General features: G+C 39.0%; 3 protein-coding genes and 1 long non-coding RNA gene across 6 annotated transcripts in view; 3 read left to right on the top strand and 1 right to left on the bottom strand.

The window, feature by feature from the left end:
* The window catches only part of LOC134814043 (serine/arginine-rich splicing factor 2-like), a 94,953-nt gene extending 92,678 nt beyond the window's left edge, over positions 1-2,275 (top strand). The window contains exons 2-7 of one of the 2 annotated variants that reach the window (XM_063822036.1): positions 91-237; positions 409-483; positions 703-819; positions 1,129-1,287; positions 1,488-1,716; positions 1,831-2,275. In XM_063822036.1, the coding sequence (XP_063678106.1) occupies positions 101-237; positions 409-483; positions 703-819; positions 1,129-1,287; positions 1,488-1,713 (714 nt within the window). In that variant the 5' untranslated portion in view covers positions 91-100 and the 3' untranslated portion in view covers positions 1,714-1,716; positions 1,831-2,275. The remainder of the gene's footprint in view (positions 1-90; positions 238-408; positions 484-702; positions 820-1,128; positions 1,288-1,487; positions 1,717-1,830) is intronic. The other variant, XM_063822037.1, reaches the window with a different exon arrangement.
* LOC134814045 (serine/arginine-rich splicing factor 2-like) overlaps positions 1-5,452 on the top strand; it is a 28,531-nt gene extending 23,079 nt beyond the window's left edge. The window contains exons 1-5 of one of the 2 annotated variants that reach the window (XM_063822040.1): positions 2,779-2,859; positions 3,449-3,600; positions 4,218-4,360; positions 4,480-4,635; positions 4,889-5,452. In XM_063822040.1, the coding sequence (XP_063678110.1) occupies positions 3,457-3,600; positions 4,218-4,360; positions 4,480-4,635; positions 4,889-4,988 (543 nt within the window). In that variant the 5' untranslated portion in view covers positions 2,779-2,859; positions 3,449-3,456 and the 3' untranslated portion in view covers positions 4,989-5,452. Of the gene's footprint in view, positions 1-2,778; positions 2,860-3,448; positions 3,601-4,217; positions 4,361-4,479; positions 4,636-4,888 lie in introns of those variants that run through there. The other variant, XM_063822039.1, reaches the window with a different exon arrangement.
* Positions 5,453-5,667: 215 nt separating this feature from the next.
* On the top strand, positions 5,668-6,564 carry LOC134814046 (uncharacterized). The gene is made up of 2 exons (XR_010160087.1): positions 5,668-5,809; positions 5,977-6,564. It is a non-coding gene; the product is annotated as an uncharacterized LOC134814046 (long non-coding RNA).
* A 3,016-nt stretch (positions 6,565-9,580) lies between these two features.
* On the bottom strand, positions 9,581-18,843 carry LOC134814070 (muscle M-line assembly protein unc-89-like). Its single transcript, XM_063822074.1, has 9 exons — positions 18,727-18,843; positions 18,378-18,525; positions 17,976-18,202; positions 17,738-17,826; positions 17,295-17,432; positions 12,423-12,510; positions 11,676-11,771; positions 10,644-10,775; positions 9,581-10,490 (listed from the first exon to the last, which is right to left on the bottom strand). Exons 1-9 carry the CDS (start codon positions 18,784-18,786, stop codon positions 9,609-9,611), a joined length of 1,860 nt encoding a protein of 619 aa, XP_063678144.1. The 5' UTR covers positions 18,787-18,843; the 3' UTR covers positions 9,581-9,608.
* Between the last annotated feature and the right edge of the window lie 530 nt (positions 18,844-19,373).

Consider the following 19,373-nt stretch of genomic DNA (forward strand, 5'->3'; position numbering starts at 1 on the left):
GACTGCAACCACCCAATCACGTCACTTCAATAACCGCCCACGTGACATCGTCTAACCGCCCACGTGACATGGTCTAACCGCCTCCCTTTTAGCAGCAGCCATGTCTCGTATCCCCAACACGAGCAGCATGGTCAGCCTCAAGGTGGATAATATCTCCTACCGGACCAGCACGGAGGACCTAAAACCACTGTTTGAGAAGTACGGTGATATCGGGGATATCTACATTCCCAGAGACAGGTACTTAAGTAAACTTTGGTACATAAGTTGATGAATTGTGTAAGTTTTATCGACATTTTGTTTATCAGAGAGGACGATTTAAAATTGGAGATAGAGCTAAGAACTATTCTTGCAAAATTAAAATTAACCCAATTCGTTTAATTTTTCATCTAAATCCAACTCTGTTCAAAGGTACACCAAAGAAAGCCGAGGGTTTGCGTTTGTGAGGTACTACGGTAAACGAGACGCCGAGGAAGCTATGGACAGGTGGGGTCGTCAACAAAAAAAAAATAATAACTAGAAATTTATGAACACTTTTTCAAATACTACTTGAATGAACAACAGCTGGCGAAAATAGGCAAATCGAAATGGCAAATGAAACAGCCAATCAGATTCTTTCATTCCAATCACGTGTTAACCCCACCCAACCAATATGTTCAGTAACATTCAAGTTATCAGATCTATAATTAATGTTCTTGTGCTCAGATTGGACGGGTACAGTTTGGATGGTAGGGACATTAGAGTGTCCCGAGCAATGCACCCCCGCCCAGTAAACCGTTACAACGACAGAGGCAATGGTGGTGGCCGCAGTTATGGACGAAGGTGAGATAATATAGTCAACCCAGCAGTAAAATTAGTTGTCAGCCGAGCAGTAGATTGGTTGTCAAGACCTTTAGAGATGTCTACTTCTCAGAGGCGAGAAAAGCTGGGCTCTAAATTTCATGGTTTTAGCGCATTTATATTGCAATTTGGAGCTTTTAGCAGACAGATTTTCACTGCTGATTTCTCGATCCTGTCGGATCATTTACGTTCCTGCTCGTTTTTTTTGGTTCACCGACCGCGACCACACAGTTTCTCATCGCTTTAAGGTATGGTCAATATTGAATTTTTATCAACCCATCATCCCTTTAGGGGGAGAAGATCCAGGTCCCGCTCACGATCCCGTTCTCGATCCCCTCGACGCAGCAGCAGGAGGTCCCGATCACGCAGCAAGTCACGTGACAACAAACGCAGGTCCAGGTCTCGCTCCAGATCTAGGGATGGTCCCTCCAGGTCCTCCAAGCACTCCAGGTATGCTGTAATACGTGTTACCTAGATTCAGGGGCTGAATGTGCTTTACTTGTCAATAATTTGGTTAAAATAAGTTTAAACAACAAGTTTAAACAATAAGTTTAAACAACAAGTCGATTGTTGTCTCAGTTACTGTAACTAAATGTAGCGCAGGCTGTTGAATTGAATGCACTTTTAAATTGACTCTGGTCTTTCCTCAGGTCTAGGTCCAGATCCAAGTCCAGATCCAAGTCAAGATCTCGATCTCGTTCCCGTAAAGATTCCCGCTCCAAGTCTAGATCCAAGTCCAAGTCCAAGGACCGATCTAAGTCCAAGTCCCGATCCAAGTCCAGGTCCAAGTCCAAATCCCGCTCAAAGTCGAGGTCCAAGTCAAAGTCAAAGTCTAGATCCAAATCTAGATCAAAGTCCAGATCGAGGTCAAATTAAAAGGTAATAAGCTCGATTATACAAAATCTAGTATTTTCAAATCTGTTTGAATGAGCAATTTTTAAAGATTGATGGAGTTTGATTGATAAACTGATTAATTTAAAAAATATATCTCAGGAATGCAGCGATTCTAGACCGATCTGATACAAGGGGTCACAATCAGCTCAAGTCTTCAGTACGTCCCGCTCAAATTATCATATCTGTGTGGCCCGTTTAATATAATTTAAATAATATTTACATTCCAGCTTTTTAGATCTTATTTCTTGTAGAGTGTACTCGTTAACAAAATAAACCCTTTTTTCTGATATCTAACGAAGTGCAATTTTAATAGATATGATATTTATTCTATGAAAAATGTATTGGCTACTTTGGCTTCGAATGTTAACAGTTGAAACTTTTAGTTATAATATGACTCTGCGCACCTTGGGACCAATTTCAAGTCGCACTACCAAGGCAGTTAGCAGTATTTATAGTAGCCACTGCACGAATTGCTGTGTATGTTTCACTTTCAAAACTTTTAATCATAATGTCCCTGTAATGCCATGATTATTTTACAATACCATCCCTTGTGTGTTATTCTATGCGTACCTCCTCCTCTCATGTTTACATTTGTTATATACAGGTGCCGGTCGCGGTCGCGGCAGTGCAGTTTTGGCGGCATGCTGATTTCCAGTCCAGTCGCGGCGGCATTTCCAGTCCAGTTTCGGCGGCGGTTTGCTGTATTCCAGTCCAGTTTTTCGTGCTAAGGGAACCAGTGACGCGGTTAGCGGCGAAGCAGTCCGGCCAGTTTCCAGTGATCCAGTCGTTTGCCAGTTTCCAGTGATCCAGTCGTTTGCCAGTTTCCAGTGAAACAGTCTGTCCAGTTTCCAGTGATCCAGTATTGTCCCGTTTCCAGTGATCCAGTCATCATGATATTGGAATCTGGACTCAACCAGTTGAGTCCAGTTTCCAGTGTTCAGTGTTCGTTGATGCGGGTTCCAGTCGCTGACCAGTTTTCTGGTCGTCCAGTATAGTCCAGTCTCCACTCCAGTGATCCAGTCGTGTTACAACTTACAGTTTCCGGTGGTCCAGTCCTTTTCCAGTTTCCAGTGATCCAGTTTCTCGCGATCCTATCCAGATGCCTTAGAAATACCTTTAGCAGGCCAGGTTCGGGGCTTTCTTTTTGGAATCTTCATTGGTGCACGGTTTCAAATCTCGCCTGCATATATGATAGCCGCATTATAGAGTCTATATAGAGGCTGTATAGTGGCCGTACGATCACGGAGCTGGCGGCCCTTTATCAGACTTACTTAATCGTCCATTATTTTCGGGATACGGATGCTGGCACAAATTTTTGAAGTCAGAAGCTTGAATCCAATCCCCACCTTGTTGGTGTTGAAAGAAATGGAATTAAGATCTACACAGTACCAACTCTACAATTTTTGATAAGGTTGGCCCAATTGGATCAGTTCTGTAGTTTGAGCCCGCTAGAATGTATATATTGGTACCACCAAGGCTATTGAAAACAGGGAATTTGACAATGGTATATTATTTGAAGCACTGTTTTAGTTCGCCGGAGCCATAAATTAGTCGTTTAATAGCACCATAACAAAGGACATGTCTTCGTTAGAGTGCATACAGCTGATAAAAGTATGGGTATCAGCATTGCCAAAGTCCGCCTTCAGTCCACTAATAGTCACCCTCCAAAAACTGCTCCAACTCCACCACATCTAACTAAACATCTTCCACATAAAAGCTAGTAGTATGTCTCGACGATACAGCCGGAGTCCTCCACGACGTGAGCGTGACTTTAGTCCGCGCAGAGAAGGCGGCAGGGAGAGCAGAGAGGGCGGCAGGGAGAGCAGAGAAGACCGAGAAAAGAGGGGACCTCCTGATATTGCTGAAATGGTGAGTGTTACATTGTGTACATTGTGGTACATTGTGAGTGTTACATTGTGTTAAGTTTATTAATGATTTAGGAAAAGTTGTTATTTAGACTAAAGCTAAACGCATGAACTAACAGTAAGTAAAACTTACAGAGTTTTTAAAGTTGATGTTTAGTGGATCCAGTCCTCAAGGGAATCAGTTTAAGTTGGGAATTAGTTTAACAACTTTTATTGTATTCCCTGTGTATAAGTACTTTATATCTAGTAGTAAGATATTTGTCATTTGAACATGTATAGTGTAGATTGTATAGTATACACTACTGTATACACTACAACACTACAACATTCCATATAACCGTCTCTTATTACATATTTACGTATGATTTAGTCGGTATTGTTTTAACGCATCTTAGTAACATGTCGAGTCCCATATCTTAGCACCCTGCCTAATTGTCCGGTACACGGGGTGGTCATTCTTATTATATTTATGTACATTATTACTCTGGGCTGTATACTTCCATTTCGATCTTAGACTTATGTGGCGAGTTTGCTCCCTAAACCAAAACCAAACCAAAACCAAAAACATGTCGATTATATGTCGACTATATGTCAGACCGCTCATACTTACTCAAACCCCAGGTCAGTTTGAAAGTGGACAATTTGACCTACAGGACCAGGATAGAGCACCTGGAGCCCCTCTTCTCCAAGTACGGCAAAGTGGGGGATATCTACATTCCACGAAACTATCGAACTCAAGAGAGCAGAGGATTCGCTTTTGTCAGGTTCGTGCACTTTCTCTGGACTCTTTTAAGTTTAGGAAGTTTTTAATAAGAAAATTTCTTTTGGTAAATAGGGATAAGATAGCATGATAATCTGGGGTTAAATGGCAACAAAATGGCAGATTTTACGATCGGAGAGATGCAGAGGATGCAATGGAGCGTCTAGACGGCAAACAATTGGACGGTAGGGAAATCAGAGTTAGCAAGGCGATGCACGGTCGTCCTGATGGGGCTGCTGGTCCACCACGTGGCGGCGGCGGTGGTGGTAGACGTGACAGGTACGTGACTGTGACTGTGACTGTGACTGTGACTGTGACTGTGACTGTGACTGTGACTGTGACTGTGACTGTGACTGTGACTGTGACTGTGACTGTGACTGTGACTGTGACTGTGACTGTGACTGTGACTGTGACTCTTGAATCTGACTCTTGAATCTGACTCTTGAATCTTACTCTTGAATCTGACTGTTAACCTATCACAGCGTTAACGTGTTCTTTGTTCTAGTCACTTTTGACATATCCCAAATCCCAGGTCTAGATCCAGATCCAGATCACCACGGCGACGCAGCAAGTCCAGATCACGATCCAGAGGTCGAGACTACGACCGGTCTCGTTCACGATCACCTAGATAAAAATGTTAGAGATATAAACACGTGACCTCACTGTATTATGAAGTGACGCCATCACTTTAAACGAGATTTCCTCTGAAGACATTAGCTTAATAAACTATAAAGGATTAGCTTAATAAAGGAATCCACGATTTATTAGAAAATTTCATGGCTAGATCAGCTTCTTTGCCTATCTCACGGTTTTAACTACGGACGGATAACTATTTTGAACCGAAAGAATTGATAGTGGCTGAACACTAGATATTGTTGCCCTAATTCTAGTACTAATTTAAACGGTAGTGTGACACCTTGTATCATATTATCACTGATGACCGTTTGTAGATTTGCGGCTGTGTACGACTAATCAATCTTAACGAATTTCATGGACCTTTACTTTTCTTTCAGATTTGCTGTTCATTTATATTGACATAACTGTATGATATGTATGGTTTCAGTACGATTTACATCTATCATTTTATGAACTAAAACCTTTTCTGATTCGGTGATGTGGCTACTTAAGACCAAACTTTTCGATCGTTTGCCCCAAATTAAGGGGCCTATACGGAAGCATCTTCAGATACTAGCCAAAATTGTTTCTAAGACGTAAAGAAAGCAACCTTCTTTTTGCGCGCACAGCGCACTTTTTAGATCTTTTCGTCCGAGATTTTACAATCCATTGTTAACCGCTTTTTGATAATGCTGTAGGACAATGAAAGTGGTGAACCCGTTGACGTACAAGAGACCAAAAGCTCACGATGCAGCTAAGATACTCTACACCAACCAAACCAGATCAAAGAGGATTTTCAACTGTGTGGCGGCCATTGGTGGTTTCGTGGGCGTAACTTGTATCCTTTACAATGCAACTTCAAATTCAGCAAATTTATTTGTCTTAGAATGTCTTGTGTGAACTAAATTATTCATACTTGTTTAAAATATTTCCACTGATTAAGCTAAAAATCCTTCAGTATATAAAATATAAATGCTTGTGAAAATTCCTGAACAAAAATCACAGACTGGGTGTCGACTTTCAGACAGAAGAAACAGCTACGAAACTTAGCAGAGCTCGAGCAAGAGTACGGTTATTTAGAAGAACCAACTCCCCCAGGCGCTGCTGTGAGTTGAGCTCTGCTGACTGCATCGTTCAAGTGACCCATCCCTTGATCCAACGTGAAGAAATCAGGAATCGTTAACGACAGTTATGCTTAACTTATTGAGGTGAAATGATGGAAAACGTTCAGAACTAGCTGATTGTGCAGTGTTGAAAACAATTAATTTATTAAAGTTGAAGCTCGTTTTAGGGCTTTACTTTGTAGCATCTGGATCTTCTCATTATGATATTACATTAAAGCTGTAATATATCTTGTTGTGTTGTCGACAAGTCTATACCGACCCTCTGCAATCAGATATGTCTCAATTTATGAATGTTTGGTAGAACCAGAAGATGTTTACTCAAATTATTACATAATTATATTGGCTATTAAAAAGCAAGGTTCACTCGACTCAGCTTGTTGGTTTGTCATGTTGAGAAGACTAGATTGAGTTGATCTATAATTGTGTTCCTAAATAGTTTTGTAATTAGTGGTGACGATTTGTTTGTAAATGAAGAATCTTAATTGTCCATTTTCTGGAATATATGAAGACAAAATTAAGGCAACAATGTCCCATTTAGTAACCAGTGATCGGCTTCGTGAATAAGACACGTAATTTTTGTTTATTCATAGGACAATGAAATTCGTGGATCCGTTGACTTATTTTAAGACTCTGCAGCCACACAATCAAGCAAGGGTGGCAATAACCGTCTTGGCGGGCCTGACTTTGATAGCTCTCAACGTCAATTCAACACCGTTACAACGACAGAAGACTCAGCTACGAAAGTTAGCAGACTCCAAAACAGATGAGCCAGCTCTTTCGAATAGCCCTCAGTCGTGATGTGACTGTAAAGTGTAAAGTGACCCAATTCTCTTCTGTAAAAGAAATGAGAAAATTCCTTGTTCCTACAAAGAAAGTTGCTGATGGTCTGAATCATCTTTTACCAGTACACAGATGTTGATTCTGGTGGGGAGGTGAAGCATATTTTTCGACGCGTAACAGTAATTAATCAGTCAGCATCCACTATTGACCAATCAAGACCACCCCGGCCCAGAATCACTGTCACATGTCAAAATAATATGCCTAGCCCTAACTAGAATCCACATATATTCAGAATCTGAGACGAATGATACTGATACTGATAGATAAACCAGAAAACAAGAAGCAGTCTGATTGCTGGCTCTGTTTGAATCAATTAATTTATTGATTGATAACAAACCATGATTTGCTTACGAAGGTAATAAAAAAAACTTATTTGTTCCCGGAATATTATGTTTGTTATGAATTGTTGAAACAACATTTGTAATGAAAACATTCTATTTCAATTTGTCTGAAGAATACAAGAATGTGATTATAACCATAAATTGCAGATAGGAGCCATCTACTTAATAGTCCGTCAAATAGGGAGGGGGGAGGGGTGGTTTTGTAATTTCGCACAGTACAGGGGGAGGGGGTGGTTTCTGAAAATCTGGAAATTTTGGCAGAATTAACGAAAAAGTCCCATTTATTTCAACTCTTTGACACTAATTACTTTGTAAGTATAGATCCCTGTATTTTGAACGAAAAGTCGATTCCCAGAGCAGATCATGATAGCCGAGTTGTATTCCGATTCGTACTATAAGTCTAAATTAGGGGGGGGGGGGGGGGGGGGGGGGGGGGGGGTGGTTTTGATTAAATTCTCGCAACGACAGATCGGCGAGATGCACGCTACTGTGCCTCGCCGAGCTGCGATGAATTGACACCGTCAATTAACCGTTAACCTGAACAGGAAGCTTCTTTGTATCATGCACGTGGTGACCCCCACTGTCGCTTCACTATATTATTATATAGTAGAGTTCACTACTGTAGAGTTTCGACGATTTGTATCAAATACTAGACTGTCGACCAAGTGCCAAGACCGTCGACAAGTCCAACTCTGCGCGCGTTTTGGTATGTTATAAACCTTAAACCTATAACATTGTCCAGGAAGCTCGAAAAGTTGAAAGGGCGCCGCGCACAGCGGCCGGACTGGCGTGCCAGATTGCAAATAATAATTTACAATTTAGCACGCTTGTTTATTTCAATGAAATTGATATTGCATATAAGTATAACATATAACTTAAAATTTAACTTCTCACAAAACTGGCTCTTACTAATTCGCTCGCCCAAAAATTTCACGTGCCCATAACTCTCCAGGGAAGCATTTTTACCCTACGTCATGGGGGTGATTCGGAATCAGCGTTCAAAAATACACCGATTCATACCGAAAGGGCCTTTTCACAAGAATTTTATTAAAATTTGGGCGAGCGATTTAGTAGAAGCGTTCAATGTTACGCGCGTTTGGTAACTTAACCTGTCGTTATGCGCGCACGGCGCAGGTTTAGCTGTATAGCTAGCTTAGAATGAATTGTTGTACTGGGTGCTGAAATGTACTTTTACCTGAAAATAAACTAATGCGCGTTCCAAAATATCGAGCTACGTTTTCAACCCTACGACCGTTAACTAGACCAAGCAAATTGTAACACGTGACAACAAGAAATGCCCTGCATCACTGCATGCATAATGTAACAAGCAACGCATCGCATCCTGTGGAATCAAGCAACACACCAACTTGTCATGTAGAGTTAACACGTGATAACAGAGGTGCAAACTGATCAACTATCGATCTTACAGTTTGTCAATGACCATTGATTAAAAGTTTCGGCTGTTATTACTTGACGAATGAAATGTTTAAAAATAATTATAAATTGGCTGTCGAGTTTCTTAAGAGTGTGAATTAGTTGAGGATGCAACATGTTTGCTGACGTAATCACGTGATCATAGGTTTTAACTTTCATTGAACCACAATGTTACGACTGTTTTGTAATGCAACAATAAAAAACAACATGTCAATTGTTACATTAAAAACTTTTAAATTAATAAGCATGACTGAGACCGCATACACATTACACTTTTTGTAATGTAATCACTTTCACAGAATGCAGGCATTTTGTCTTTTGACGAAGTTAAATCTGCTTGTTTTCAATAAATTAATAAACGTTGTAAGAATATAAAACATTGTATAATACATCACTTGATACTTTGAACATATATAAAAGCAAACAGTATAAAACGTGGACTAAGCCTTTGTTACAGGCTACAGCAGTTGCTATGGCAACCCTTATTTAATTATCTAGAAAATGTTCTTTGCACAGTGCAGATATCAACAGAGCAGTTTGGAGATCTCTACTGAAATTGTATTAAAGTTTTACAAATTAATTTAAGTACTGTGGACCATTTTCAGAACACCACAAGAAAGCCAGACAAATTTAAAGTGATCCTAAATATTCCCAAAAACTCTTGTCATGCGAAAATCATCATTGTCTGAAAATGTATTCTAATGCTAATCTTGTCCAGTACAATGGAAATTACAAAGGTCACTACAACTAAAACTTATTCACCGTGAGAAAAAATCCATCGTGCATTAAAACTCTGACTTTACAAAACACCATAAAACTTTAACATGACACCCGAATTCATGGTAACATAAGATGGATAATAAATTAAAACTCTTAAATATTTCATCAACTAATGAGTTCAATCATCAAAGAAAGAGTCAGCTGCAATTTTCGAATCGGCTTCAGCAGTTTTAACTTCCTTCGTCGAACTTTTGTCCCCATGAACTTCACCATTTGGTGTTACCTTTTCAACCTCCTCTTTAAAGGATGGTGCTTCTTCTGAAGGTGGTTTTGCTGCCTCTTTTGGCGATTTTTTGGCTTCTTTTGGTGGTGTTTCTTTTTCCGTAAGCGGTTTCTTGGCTTCTTTTGGCGGTGATACTTTTTCGACTGGCAGTTTTTTGGCTTCTTTTGGCGGCGATAATTTTTCAGCAGGCAGTTTTTCAGCTTCTTTTGGTGGCGATACTGTTTCAGCTGGCAGTTTTTCGGCTACTTTTGGCGGTGATACTTTTTCTGCTGGTTGTTTTTCAGCTTCTTTTGGCGGCGATACTTTTTCTGCTTTGGTAGATTTTGCATCTTCTTTTTGTGACAATTTTTCTACTGGCTGTTGAGCGGCATCCTTTTTAGGCGTTGAAGGTACATCTTTTTGTTTTTCCGGTGTCTTTTTGGGTGCCTTTGGTTCTACTGGAGGCTGGGCTTCTTTTGGTGGTGCGGCGGCTTTTTTTGGGGACGTTTTTTCTTTGGGAGCTGCTGCTTTCTTTTTTTCCTCTTTTTCTGTCGCTTTTACCAAAGTTTCTATTTCTTGCGTTGGAGGATCATCCTCTTTTGTTCCCTTATTTTCAGTTGCAGCTGGTTTCTTACCGTCTTCCTTAACACTATCCTTTTTGACCGCACCCTCCTTATTACCCGGCCGTTGTTTGGCTGTTTTGGGCCGTGTAGGCGCGGAGGAAGTAGGTGCGGGTATAATTTCACATTCCACCTTGGGCGGCTCTGCTGTTATCGGGCGACAAAACTCTTCATCTGGCTGAAGAGGTTTTGGTTCAATATATCTGTCATACGATTTATTCTAAAAATTAACATTAAAAACATTATTTCCACAAAAATATGACAGTTCAGTGGGTGTGATTGTTGGTTTATCCGAAAAATTAAGCGAAAAAAACCAATAAAGTTTCAGTACCTTGTCACTTAAATCAATAGTCTCTCTACTCTCGATGTGGAAATCAACTCCTTCCCTCTCTATGCAACCGATATCGGAACATTTATCATCCACCTCTTCGAACGTTATATCTACATCTGCGTTACTATTAATCTGAAAACAGAACAGATTGGTGTTAAATGATGTGACTTGTTATCTTTTTTTCTAGCTGGTCAGCTGGAGCAAATCTTTTAACAAGGTACTTCTGTATTAAGTCACTCTTAGAATAGTATGTGATTTGTAGAAATTGAGCAACTCAAAGACGTTAGATCATCAAGTTTATGTAACTTCACCGTCTATTAGCACGTTTGTTGAAAGGTCGCTGGTCGGTTGAAATGATTGTTGAAAGATCTCGCTCTATTCTTGATACTAATTATGTTTCACCTCTAAGGCGTGCATGTTTACCATTGATTAACCATTATATAGTTTTAATACGTTCAACACTACTGTATAAAGATAATTTGAGGAAACGATGTAACAGAGTCGATATATTTTAATGTTGCCATGGGGTGGCATGTCCCCATACATCGTGGTCCGGTAGTTTCATTGCGTCTGTATATATGATGGGAGGGAGAATAGATAAATATAGATCTTTTATAGATCAAACATATTACGATCTTTCAATCTTCAGTCATCCTTCCATAAACTTTTCAATCAACCTTTCAATCGACCGGTGAAGACAAACTTACCACACATACCACACATACCACAAATACCACGAATACCACAAATACCACAAATAACACAAATACCACAAATACCACAAATACCACAAATAACACAAATAACACAAATACCACAAATACCACAAATACCACAAATACCACAAATACCACATCGAACCACAAATACTTAGAACACAAATAACACAAATACCACAAATACCACAAATACCACAAATACCACAAATACCACAAATACCACATCGAACCACAAATACTTAGATAGCACGCTGTTCATTGAACACTCGACAAAATGCATGCAACAAAAAATAAAGTAAAAAACAATGGAAACCTCCTCAACTTCAACAGTGATAACGTCCCCTTTAAACTTAAGTTTCTTCTTTCCCTTTTTCAGCGCCTTTTTCTTCACTTTATCCAGGTCTTCTTTCTGAGAAACCGTTCAGTAAAACATAAACCGTTCAGTAAAACATAAAACACATGTCTGGACTGATTACGCCTAATATGGTAATAATATGTGTGGTTTCAGTCTCGCTCTAAACGACACTAATTGTGCAATAAAGACAATGATATGTGGCTTGAAATGTGGCAAGTTCGGAGATTGTGAAGCTCTCAAGATTTATCTGTTGTTATAAAGCGCTGTGTAAGCTTTATGTCGGGCAGGGCCACCAGAGAAAAGTACATGATACAAGATAGGTTAAAATATTGTTAAACTAGTGAATATCTCTGGGGGTGTTTAATTTAACCACATCTTGAGAATTTGTTGGTTAAAAGTACATACTTAGTTCAAGCTGTTATGCATGTGATATGATTAAACAACTAAATGTCTTGTCTGGAAAACTTAAAAATCCTATTTTTGATTCCACAATTAAGATTTTAACAAAATTTTGCTCAGTTTAGACGTTCTCGAAACCTCTTAGAAAACCATCTCAATAGAAACCGAATGTCAATTGTGCATGCGATGTTCTTAAACAACTATGTATCTTGGTCTGAAAAATTTAAAAAATGTATTTTCGGTCCCACAATTGATTATTCCAAAGAAACTTGTTCAGCTTAGAAAATTTTAAAACATTCTCCAAACCTCTGAGAAAACCATCTTGTTTTTGATGCATTTTTCTTCCCAGCTTAAGTCCTGAAGTTTCCGTAAAAGTTGATCTTCGCACTGGAACCTGGGATGTGGTGAACAAGATTAATTAATTAATTAATTATCTCTGAAATGTGGTGAACACGATTAGAAATTGTTACGAAGTCTGGATCCAAATCTACCTTACACTGGGATCAGATGTTTGACTGTTTACTAGGTACCATCTAAAATTCTGAATAAATATTTTGCTATTATACGATGGTATAACGAGTGAAACGACCGTATGGTACTATTCGTTACCTAATATCTCCGAATTTGATATTCGTTCAATAATCAAACGAACTAGTTTGACGAGTGAGTTTAATTATTGTCCTAATCACATTATAAGGGAGTGATATTGTTTAATTGATGTTATTTAATAATATATAAATTGATTATACACCTGCCTGAAAAAAACTGAAGGCACTAGTCTTGCTAGTGTTATTAATAATAGTTATATTATATGAGACAAGAGAAACGCCATCTTAGGACGCGAGGAGAGTTAGGACTAACATCTCGTGCCAGTACTTATATTATTATTAATCAATTATCTCGCTTTCTGATCTGTATATTTACACAAGGTCTTTATGCAGTAAAATTACCCTTACCAGGTGCTCATTCGATTCACAAGGACGAAAGTATAAAAAATTGCATTTAATTTGCACTTAACGTTGCGATCCAACTGTTCGTGCATTACTCTTACAGCTTGCCGGATGTTTTATTATAATACACGTACAGATTATACATCTACAGGGTGAGTTGAAAATAGTGTTTTTCAACTCACCCTGTATATAATATGTAGTAACAAGATAAGCAGTCGACTCTTATCTGACTATCGGAACATCTGACGTTTAAGATACGAGCTGTTTACTTCGCTTCAAAGTCAAAATACTAAAATAAACGTGACAGTTCCTTGACAGTTCCTTGACTATTCACTAATGAGATGTTACCCAGCGCCCAGATGTGCCTACGCAGATGTTACGGATTCATTCTATACAAATAATGACAAATGCCTCGCGGTTCAATGTCACGCGTTTAAACACCACTCCAATGTCACTTTAGTAATGTCACTTACGTATTAAATGACCAATAATTCACATACACAAAGTGCCACACCTAAATCCTTTACTTTTACGGTCAATAATTAGTTGTTATTAAGCTGCTAGGGAAACGTCGCAATACAGCGCTTTTACTGAAAAGAATGTCAACTTCTAGTTGATGTTTCGGGCTGCTGAGAAGTAACACTGTTTAAATTTACTCACCGCTTATTGGATCATTTTAAAATTTAAGGGGTCGTTTTACGTATTGATTACACGTTCGTCGTGGCGTATAACTGCAATCTGCATTCTGCATCTACCAGTTTTTTACATAAGGTGCATTTTTTGTGGCTTAGCAATCAACTCACCAAATAACTCTGGCAAACTGCAGTCAATGTAACACTGTAGTTAGACACATTTTCCCCCTATATTTTCAGCTTCTGATTCAACGGCTCACATTATCAGATGAAGAAGTACTGATTGCCTTGTTCTATCGTGATCCCATTGCACATCATAAATGTTGCTGCACACTACCCGCTCACATAAGCCTTTAATTGGGATAACTGGAGTCCTACCGGAAATGCATCACCAAGACAACACCATTTTCTAACCGTATATCTACCGTGCATCACTATTAATTGTATTTATAATCTCCGGGCTCTCGGTCTTATCTTGAATCCAGTAATTTCAACTTTAAGTCATGATTTGTGTTCATTTGCAGTTTTTTGACATGGTCCAATTCCATACTATTTACTAAACAAATTCAATTATTGGCTCGAGTATTGGACAACCCAGTTAACATGGTTGTTAAAAAATGTTACTGTGGGCTATGTAGTATATAATAGCTGATAAAAGAAACACCCCCGTCCCCCACTCTTAGACTCGAAGAGTCGAAGAGGAACAGGGCTCTTTGGCCAACATAAAGTATACTTCTTCTGTAACACCCCCAAGGAATATAATCGGTATATACTTTTATAATATGATGCTAATATTGCCAACTTGTCATATTTCCTGCTGAGATCCTTCGGTAGCCTATTGTTCCTTAGCCCTGGCGCTGTCTTTGGCAATGATAAGTTAGCTTCTGAGTTTACTTCGATGATGGTCGAATGATCCCCCGACCGGAAAATAGAGCCAGTTCATTTTCCATGGCCACCTTCAATCGAGAAAGGACTAACGGCATGGAATAAGATAGAGAGCTAATGAGCTGATGAGTGATGAGCAGTTTAGTTATTTGACCAGACGTGAAGTTTCTCGAATGTTCGGTACTTAGCTCACTTACTTCGACGAACAGATCATATGTGGTACCTTCTATTGTGTCTTCACTAGCTGTCTAGTACAGTTCCTTGTTTACCAGTTGAAGAAATAGTTTTAGGGTTTGTAGGGAGTTGAAGAACTCTGTTGATTCGTATTTAATTCGGAATCTGGCTTATTACTGTCGAGATAAAATTTGCGCCTGAATATTTAAAATTTAAAAAATCGTTTACATTTTTGATGAGTAAAAATCGGTTTTACAAACATTAATATTTACAAATGCCATTCATATGTCAAATTTCTAGTGGAGTGAAAAAGTTGTAACAATTCTTATTTGTTAGTTCAGTAGAACATGGTAACAGTAGATCTCATGTTCTGGTTGGTTCTTTTCGGTTTCTTTACACCTTCTCATAGCCTGTGTAAGTACAGAAGTGTGCGATTTCATTTAAGTCTTTAGCATTATTACAGAATTAAGCATCAACAAATTTTCTCCTCAAAACTTACAGTTACAGATCACAGATTGATTGCATCTTTACTTTGCTGATGCTTGAGTTTTTTCCAGAGCTTTTTCAACCAAGAAACTCTCAATTCAACAACTTCACATCTTACAAATCCTTTCAGACTTCGAAGCTGACGAGAACCATATTGTAACGCTCCACTGCAGTTACACTAACTATCTTATCATCACCGCGGCTAAATACTACGCTCCATACAACGGTTTATGTACAGTCCAGGCAAACGCTCCATCTGCCACCTCCAACCATTGCAACAATAGAGTCAGCTGTACGATCAACACAACACCCGGTTCATTCTACGGTGACCCCTGCTGGGGTTTCTTCAAAAAGTTAGAGGTAAGCACCTTTTTAACGCTGTGTGGAATTCTACAGTAAGATAGTTTAAGCCCTCGGAAAATTCAAGACTATACTGCGGAGTAAGTGGTAGTTTTGGAATAACCGAGCACCAAATGACACGTGACAACCCAACAGATACACTATGAATGTCACGTCTGTGCAGGAGGCCAGTTCTTAGCTGTTGGGTCAGGGTGTGGGTGGTGTGGAGACAGTAGCTACAGTCCTGGGGGAGTACAAACTGGCTGCACAAACTGCCCTGCTGGCAAAACTGTTCCAGCTGGTCAGGGATCCTCCTTGAGTGATTGCGAATGGAGTGAGTACTGTCAGCTGTTTAGGACATTTTGCTGTTGAAGGGACTCATGTTCATGTCTGACTATTCGAGACTTCTCTAGAATGTTTGCACTTCACAGGTTTCATGAGGATATAACTTTATTCGAAATTAACTTATTTACACATGACTATTCCCATTTCTCCCTATTTCACAGATCCCTGCAGTGGTGGCCAATATCTGGACCAATCTACAGGCTGTGAGAGTTGTGAAGTTGGGACATACAGTCCTGGAGGAACAGTTTCCTCCTGTGTTAGCTGTCCTGATGGTAAATCTGTTGCAGCAGGACAAGGGAGCTCGGAGACTGACTGTATCTGGAGTAAGTGTAAAAAATCATAGATCAATTCGGACTTCGGAGATGGATGTTTTCACTTTTGCTAAAAATCAAGGAATACTACGAGTATGATCAGTGTGGATGATTTACAAGGTTTATGATAAAGTGGCTTCTAAATTACCAGTATATATTATATACAGTTGATCGTGCTGTTTTATAGTAAAAGAGAAGGCTCCTCTATTATGGAAGCATATTATGGAAGCATAACTTTCCCTCCTCAGTTCCCTGTGAAGGTGGCAAGTACCTTGACCAAGTGAATGGATGTTTACCATGCGGAGAAGGAGCATACAGCCCTGGAGGAACTGTTCTATTGTGTTCTAATTGTCCTTCTAAAAAAACAGTGCCACTTGGTGATGGCAGTTCAGAAAGTGATTGCACTTGGAGTAAGTCAGCATATTTAAGCATATTTCACCTTTCTAGTCTATACAAAAATTTAAAATACAAAAAAGTAAACACATTTCTATTTATAAACCATTTTAACTTTAACCATTTCAGTTCCCTGTGATGGAGGACACTACCTGAACCAGGAAACAGGATGTCAGGAATGTTCTGAGAACCATTACTCACCCGGAGGAAAGGCTACATCCTGCAGTGCTTGTCCAGAGGGACGCGGGGCGGTCAAAGGGACTGCAGCTAGCGCGGAGGAGTGTGATAAACCACTGTTAGGTAAGTATAGACACGGTGCAATGGTCACCATCACATTCCTCCTTGGCATGCCCTCCCTCCCCTCCTCCTCTTAGCATTCATTAGATTAAGATGGAGAGAGGGGATATAAGGAAAGTTTTGCGATCCCACTACATTCCACCACAATTCAGGGAGCATGAAGGATTGTCCGAATAAGGTGTAATGATATGATTTATCCTTACCAAAGATATCAACTTTATACAGATTATACAGATATCTCAGAAAGTATCAGACCAGCTCATTATCTCTAAAACGACCCTTCTTTTTAAACATTTTACGACCCTAAACTTATGCCCTTCAATTTTGTAACGTAATCGTTTTGTTTATAAATCTCAAGAATCTTACCCTGATTTCTCGTCTTTGAGTTTCTTGTATCGTTTGCCAGCAAGATGCCTCATCTTCATGTACTCATCTTGTCCTAACGCTTTGCAGGATGGTTTTGGCTGGATTGATTTCTTGTCTAGGGTTGAGGTAATTTGTTTCCTGAACAACAAGACCTTTGTTATCATTTATCAGTATAATAGTATCTTAATTTAAGATCTAGGTTGTAAACAATATCCTAAATCATGTTGATGCATCAGTGATAATCACAGCTATAAAACGGTTATAATGGGAACATTTTTGCTTCATACTATTATACACTGTATATACACTGTATATCTACTGTATATAAACACTATATATACACTGTATATATAATACTATTATACCTAACACTACCGACTAGATGTTATCCTATTTAAGTATTTATCTACATTACATATTGCTTAGTTTTATAAAGTTTTCACCTGTTTCCTGAAGCTGAGGCTGATCTAGGTCGTAATTTTCCTTTAGTCCTTTGACTACTTGGTGGATGAGGTGTTTCAAGAGATCGTACCTGAACATCAAATGTTTAAATCGTTTAAAAATATAAAAAAACACTTTAAAAATGTGAAGTCACTGAATCTGACAAGAGAGCTGGATCTAAGATGAATTTTATGTTATTCATGTTAATTAAAAGTGAAATAAAAGGAACGGACGCCTTACCCTAGCAGTTTTAGGACGTTTCGAATCTCCCACCGAGACAAGATTGGCATTTGAAGGTGTAGTCTCCGGACGATGTGGACCTCTCAGCAACATGACCGGCGACTGATTTGCGAATCCTTTATTCTTTAGCCAAACCTTAAATTTCTGATCTGCCGCTTTTTGTTTTACCTCCATTTGTTTATCATATTCAACTTGCAATTTTCTTTCAGCTCGCTGTACCGCTCTTTCTACAGAGATTGTTAAACAATATCACGTTAAATCACGCTAAATCACGTTAAATCACGTTAAATTTTACAATGGATAGATGACTTCAATACAATCTCATCATTGATGGCTTGTCAAAATTTGAATTCCGATCAAATTTCTACAGACCAATGGAGCAAATGAACATTGAAAATTTACCTAATTTAACTTTTTGCCGCTGTGTCTTCATCTTATGAGCAAGCCAACTCTGGATATTGTAAGTTGAGTCCTCCCGATAGGGTGATGCAGCCCAGTATGATGCATATGGTGGATAATTGGGATTTTCTGCATTTTTCAGGCATTTTTCCTGCAAATGAAATATTTTTCAACAGAATTGAATTCATATTCTTGTGTGTAAATTATTTTTAATTAAAAATTTGTAAATAAAATTATTTTTTATTTGATTACTCAAATATTGATACCTGCATCAATAAGCTGATAAAATTGATTATCGGTTTTTGATTGAAACTTTAAGCAATAAATCTAATTGAAAGACTAATTAACAAACCGAGAAGGTGAAGGTAACTTTAGTTGGATGCCCAAAACAGTTAGGATCCCCGGACAACATCACTCATTCATCCAGCATGTGGTGCCGCAAGTCTTACATAGTGTGTTGCAATTCACTATAGTGTTCGGGAAATTTAAACACATTTTTCAAATGACGATGATGATGAAATCTTAAAATAACTGGCTTCAATGAGCTTTAAAAATGAGTTTTAAAAATGAGTGGATGACATTGGAAACAATCAAGAGTTTGTTTCTGCAGATGAGCAGAAAGGTTTTTGGATAATCTAAAATTGGTAAAGTCTGACTAATTTAGAGCAAGCGAAGCAATGCTAAGTTACCATTCTCAGTGGTGTAACTTAGGGCCCCGCAGACCCCGCTGTGCAGGGGGCGCCGTATAAGGGGGGGGGGGCGCAATTTTCCTGAATTTTAGGCCCTTTCACTGACAAAACGCCTTATTTGTGTATTTTCCTGTCCAATTTAGCGTTCGGTGGACGCGAAAAAATATTTGGGGTACCTTTTTTGCTTCAGGGGGGGCGCAAAAAGCTGTAGTGGGGGCAAGAAAAAAAGTACCCGACCTTTTTTTTTAATTTTTATGGACACAAAACATTTTAGGGGGGGGGGGGGGGGGGCACTTTTCCTCACTGAGCG

Source organism: Bolinopsis microptera, chromosome 4, assembly GCF_026151205.1.
Source record: "Bolinopsis microptera isolate Bmic1 chromosome 4, MBARI_Bmic_1.0, whole genome shotgun sequence".
Classification (NCBI taxonomy): domain Eukaryota; kingdom Metazoa; phylum Ctenophora; class Tentaculata; order Lobata; family Bolinopsidae; genus Bolinopsis; species Bolinopsis microptera.

Coding starts and splice junctions, on each gene's coding strand:
- LOC134814070 (XM_063822074.1), bottom strand. CDS start 18,786: ATGTTGTCCGGGGATCCTAACTGTTTTGGGCATCCAACTAAAGTTACC. Junction 11,772..12,422: donor ACAAGATGGTTTTCTCAGAG/GTTTGGAGAATG, acceptor ACGGTTTCTCAG/AAAGAAGACCTGGATAAAGT. Junction 10,776..11,675: donor TCACTGTTGAAGTTGAGGAG/GTTTCCATTGTT, acceptor TTCTGTTTTCAG/ATTAATAGTAACGCAGATGT.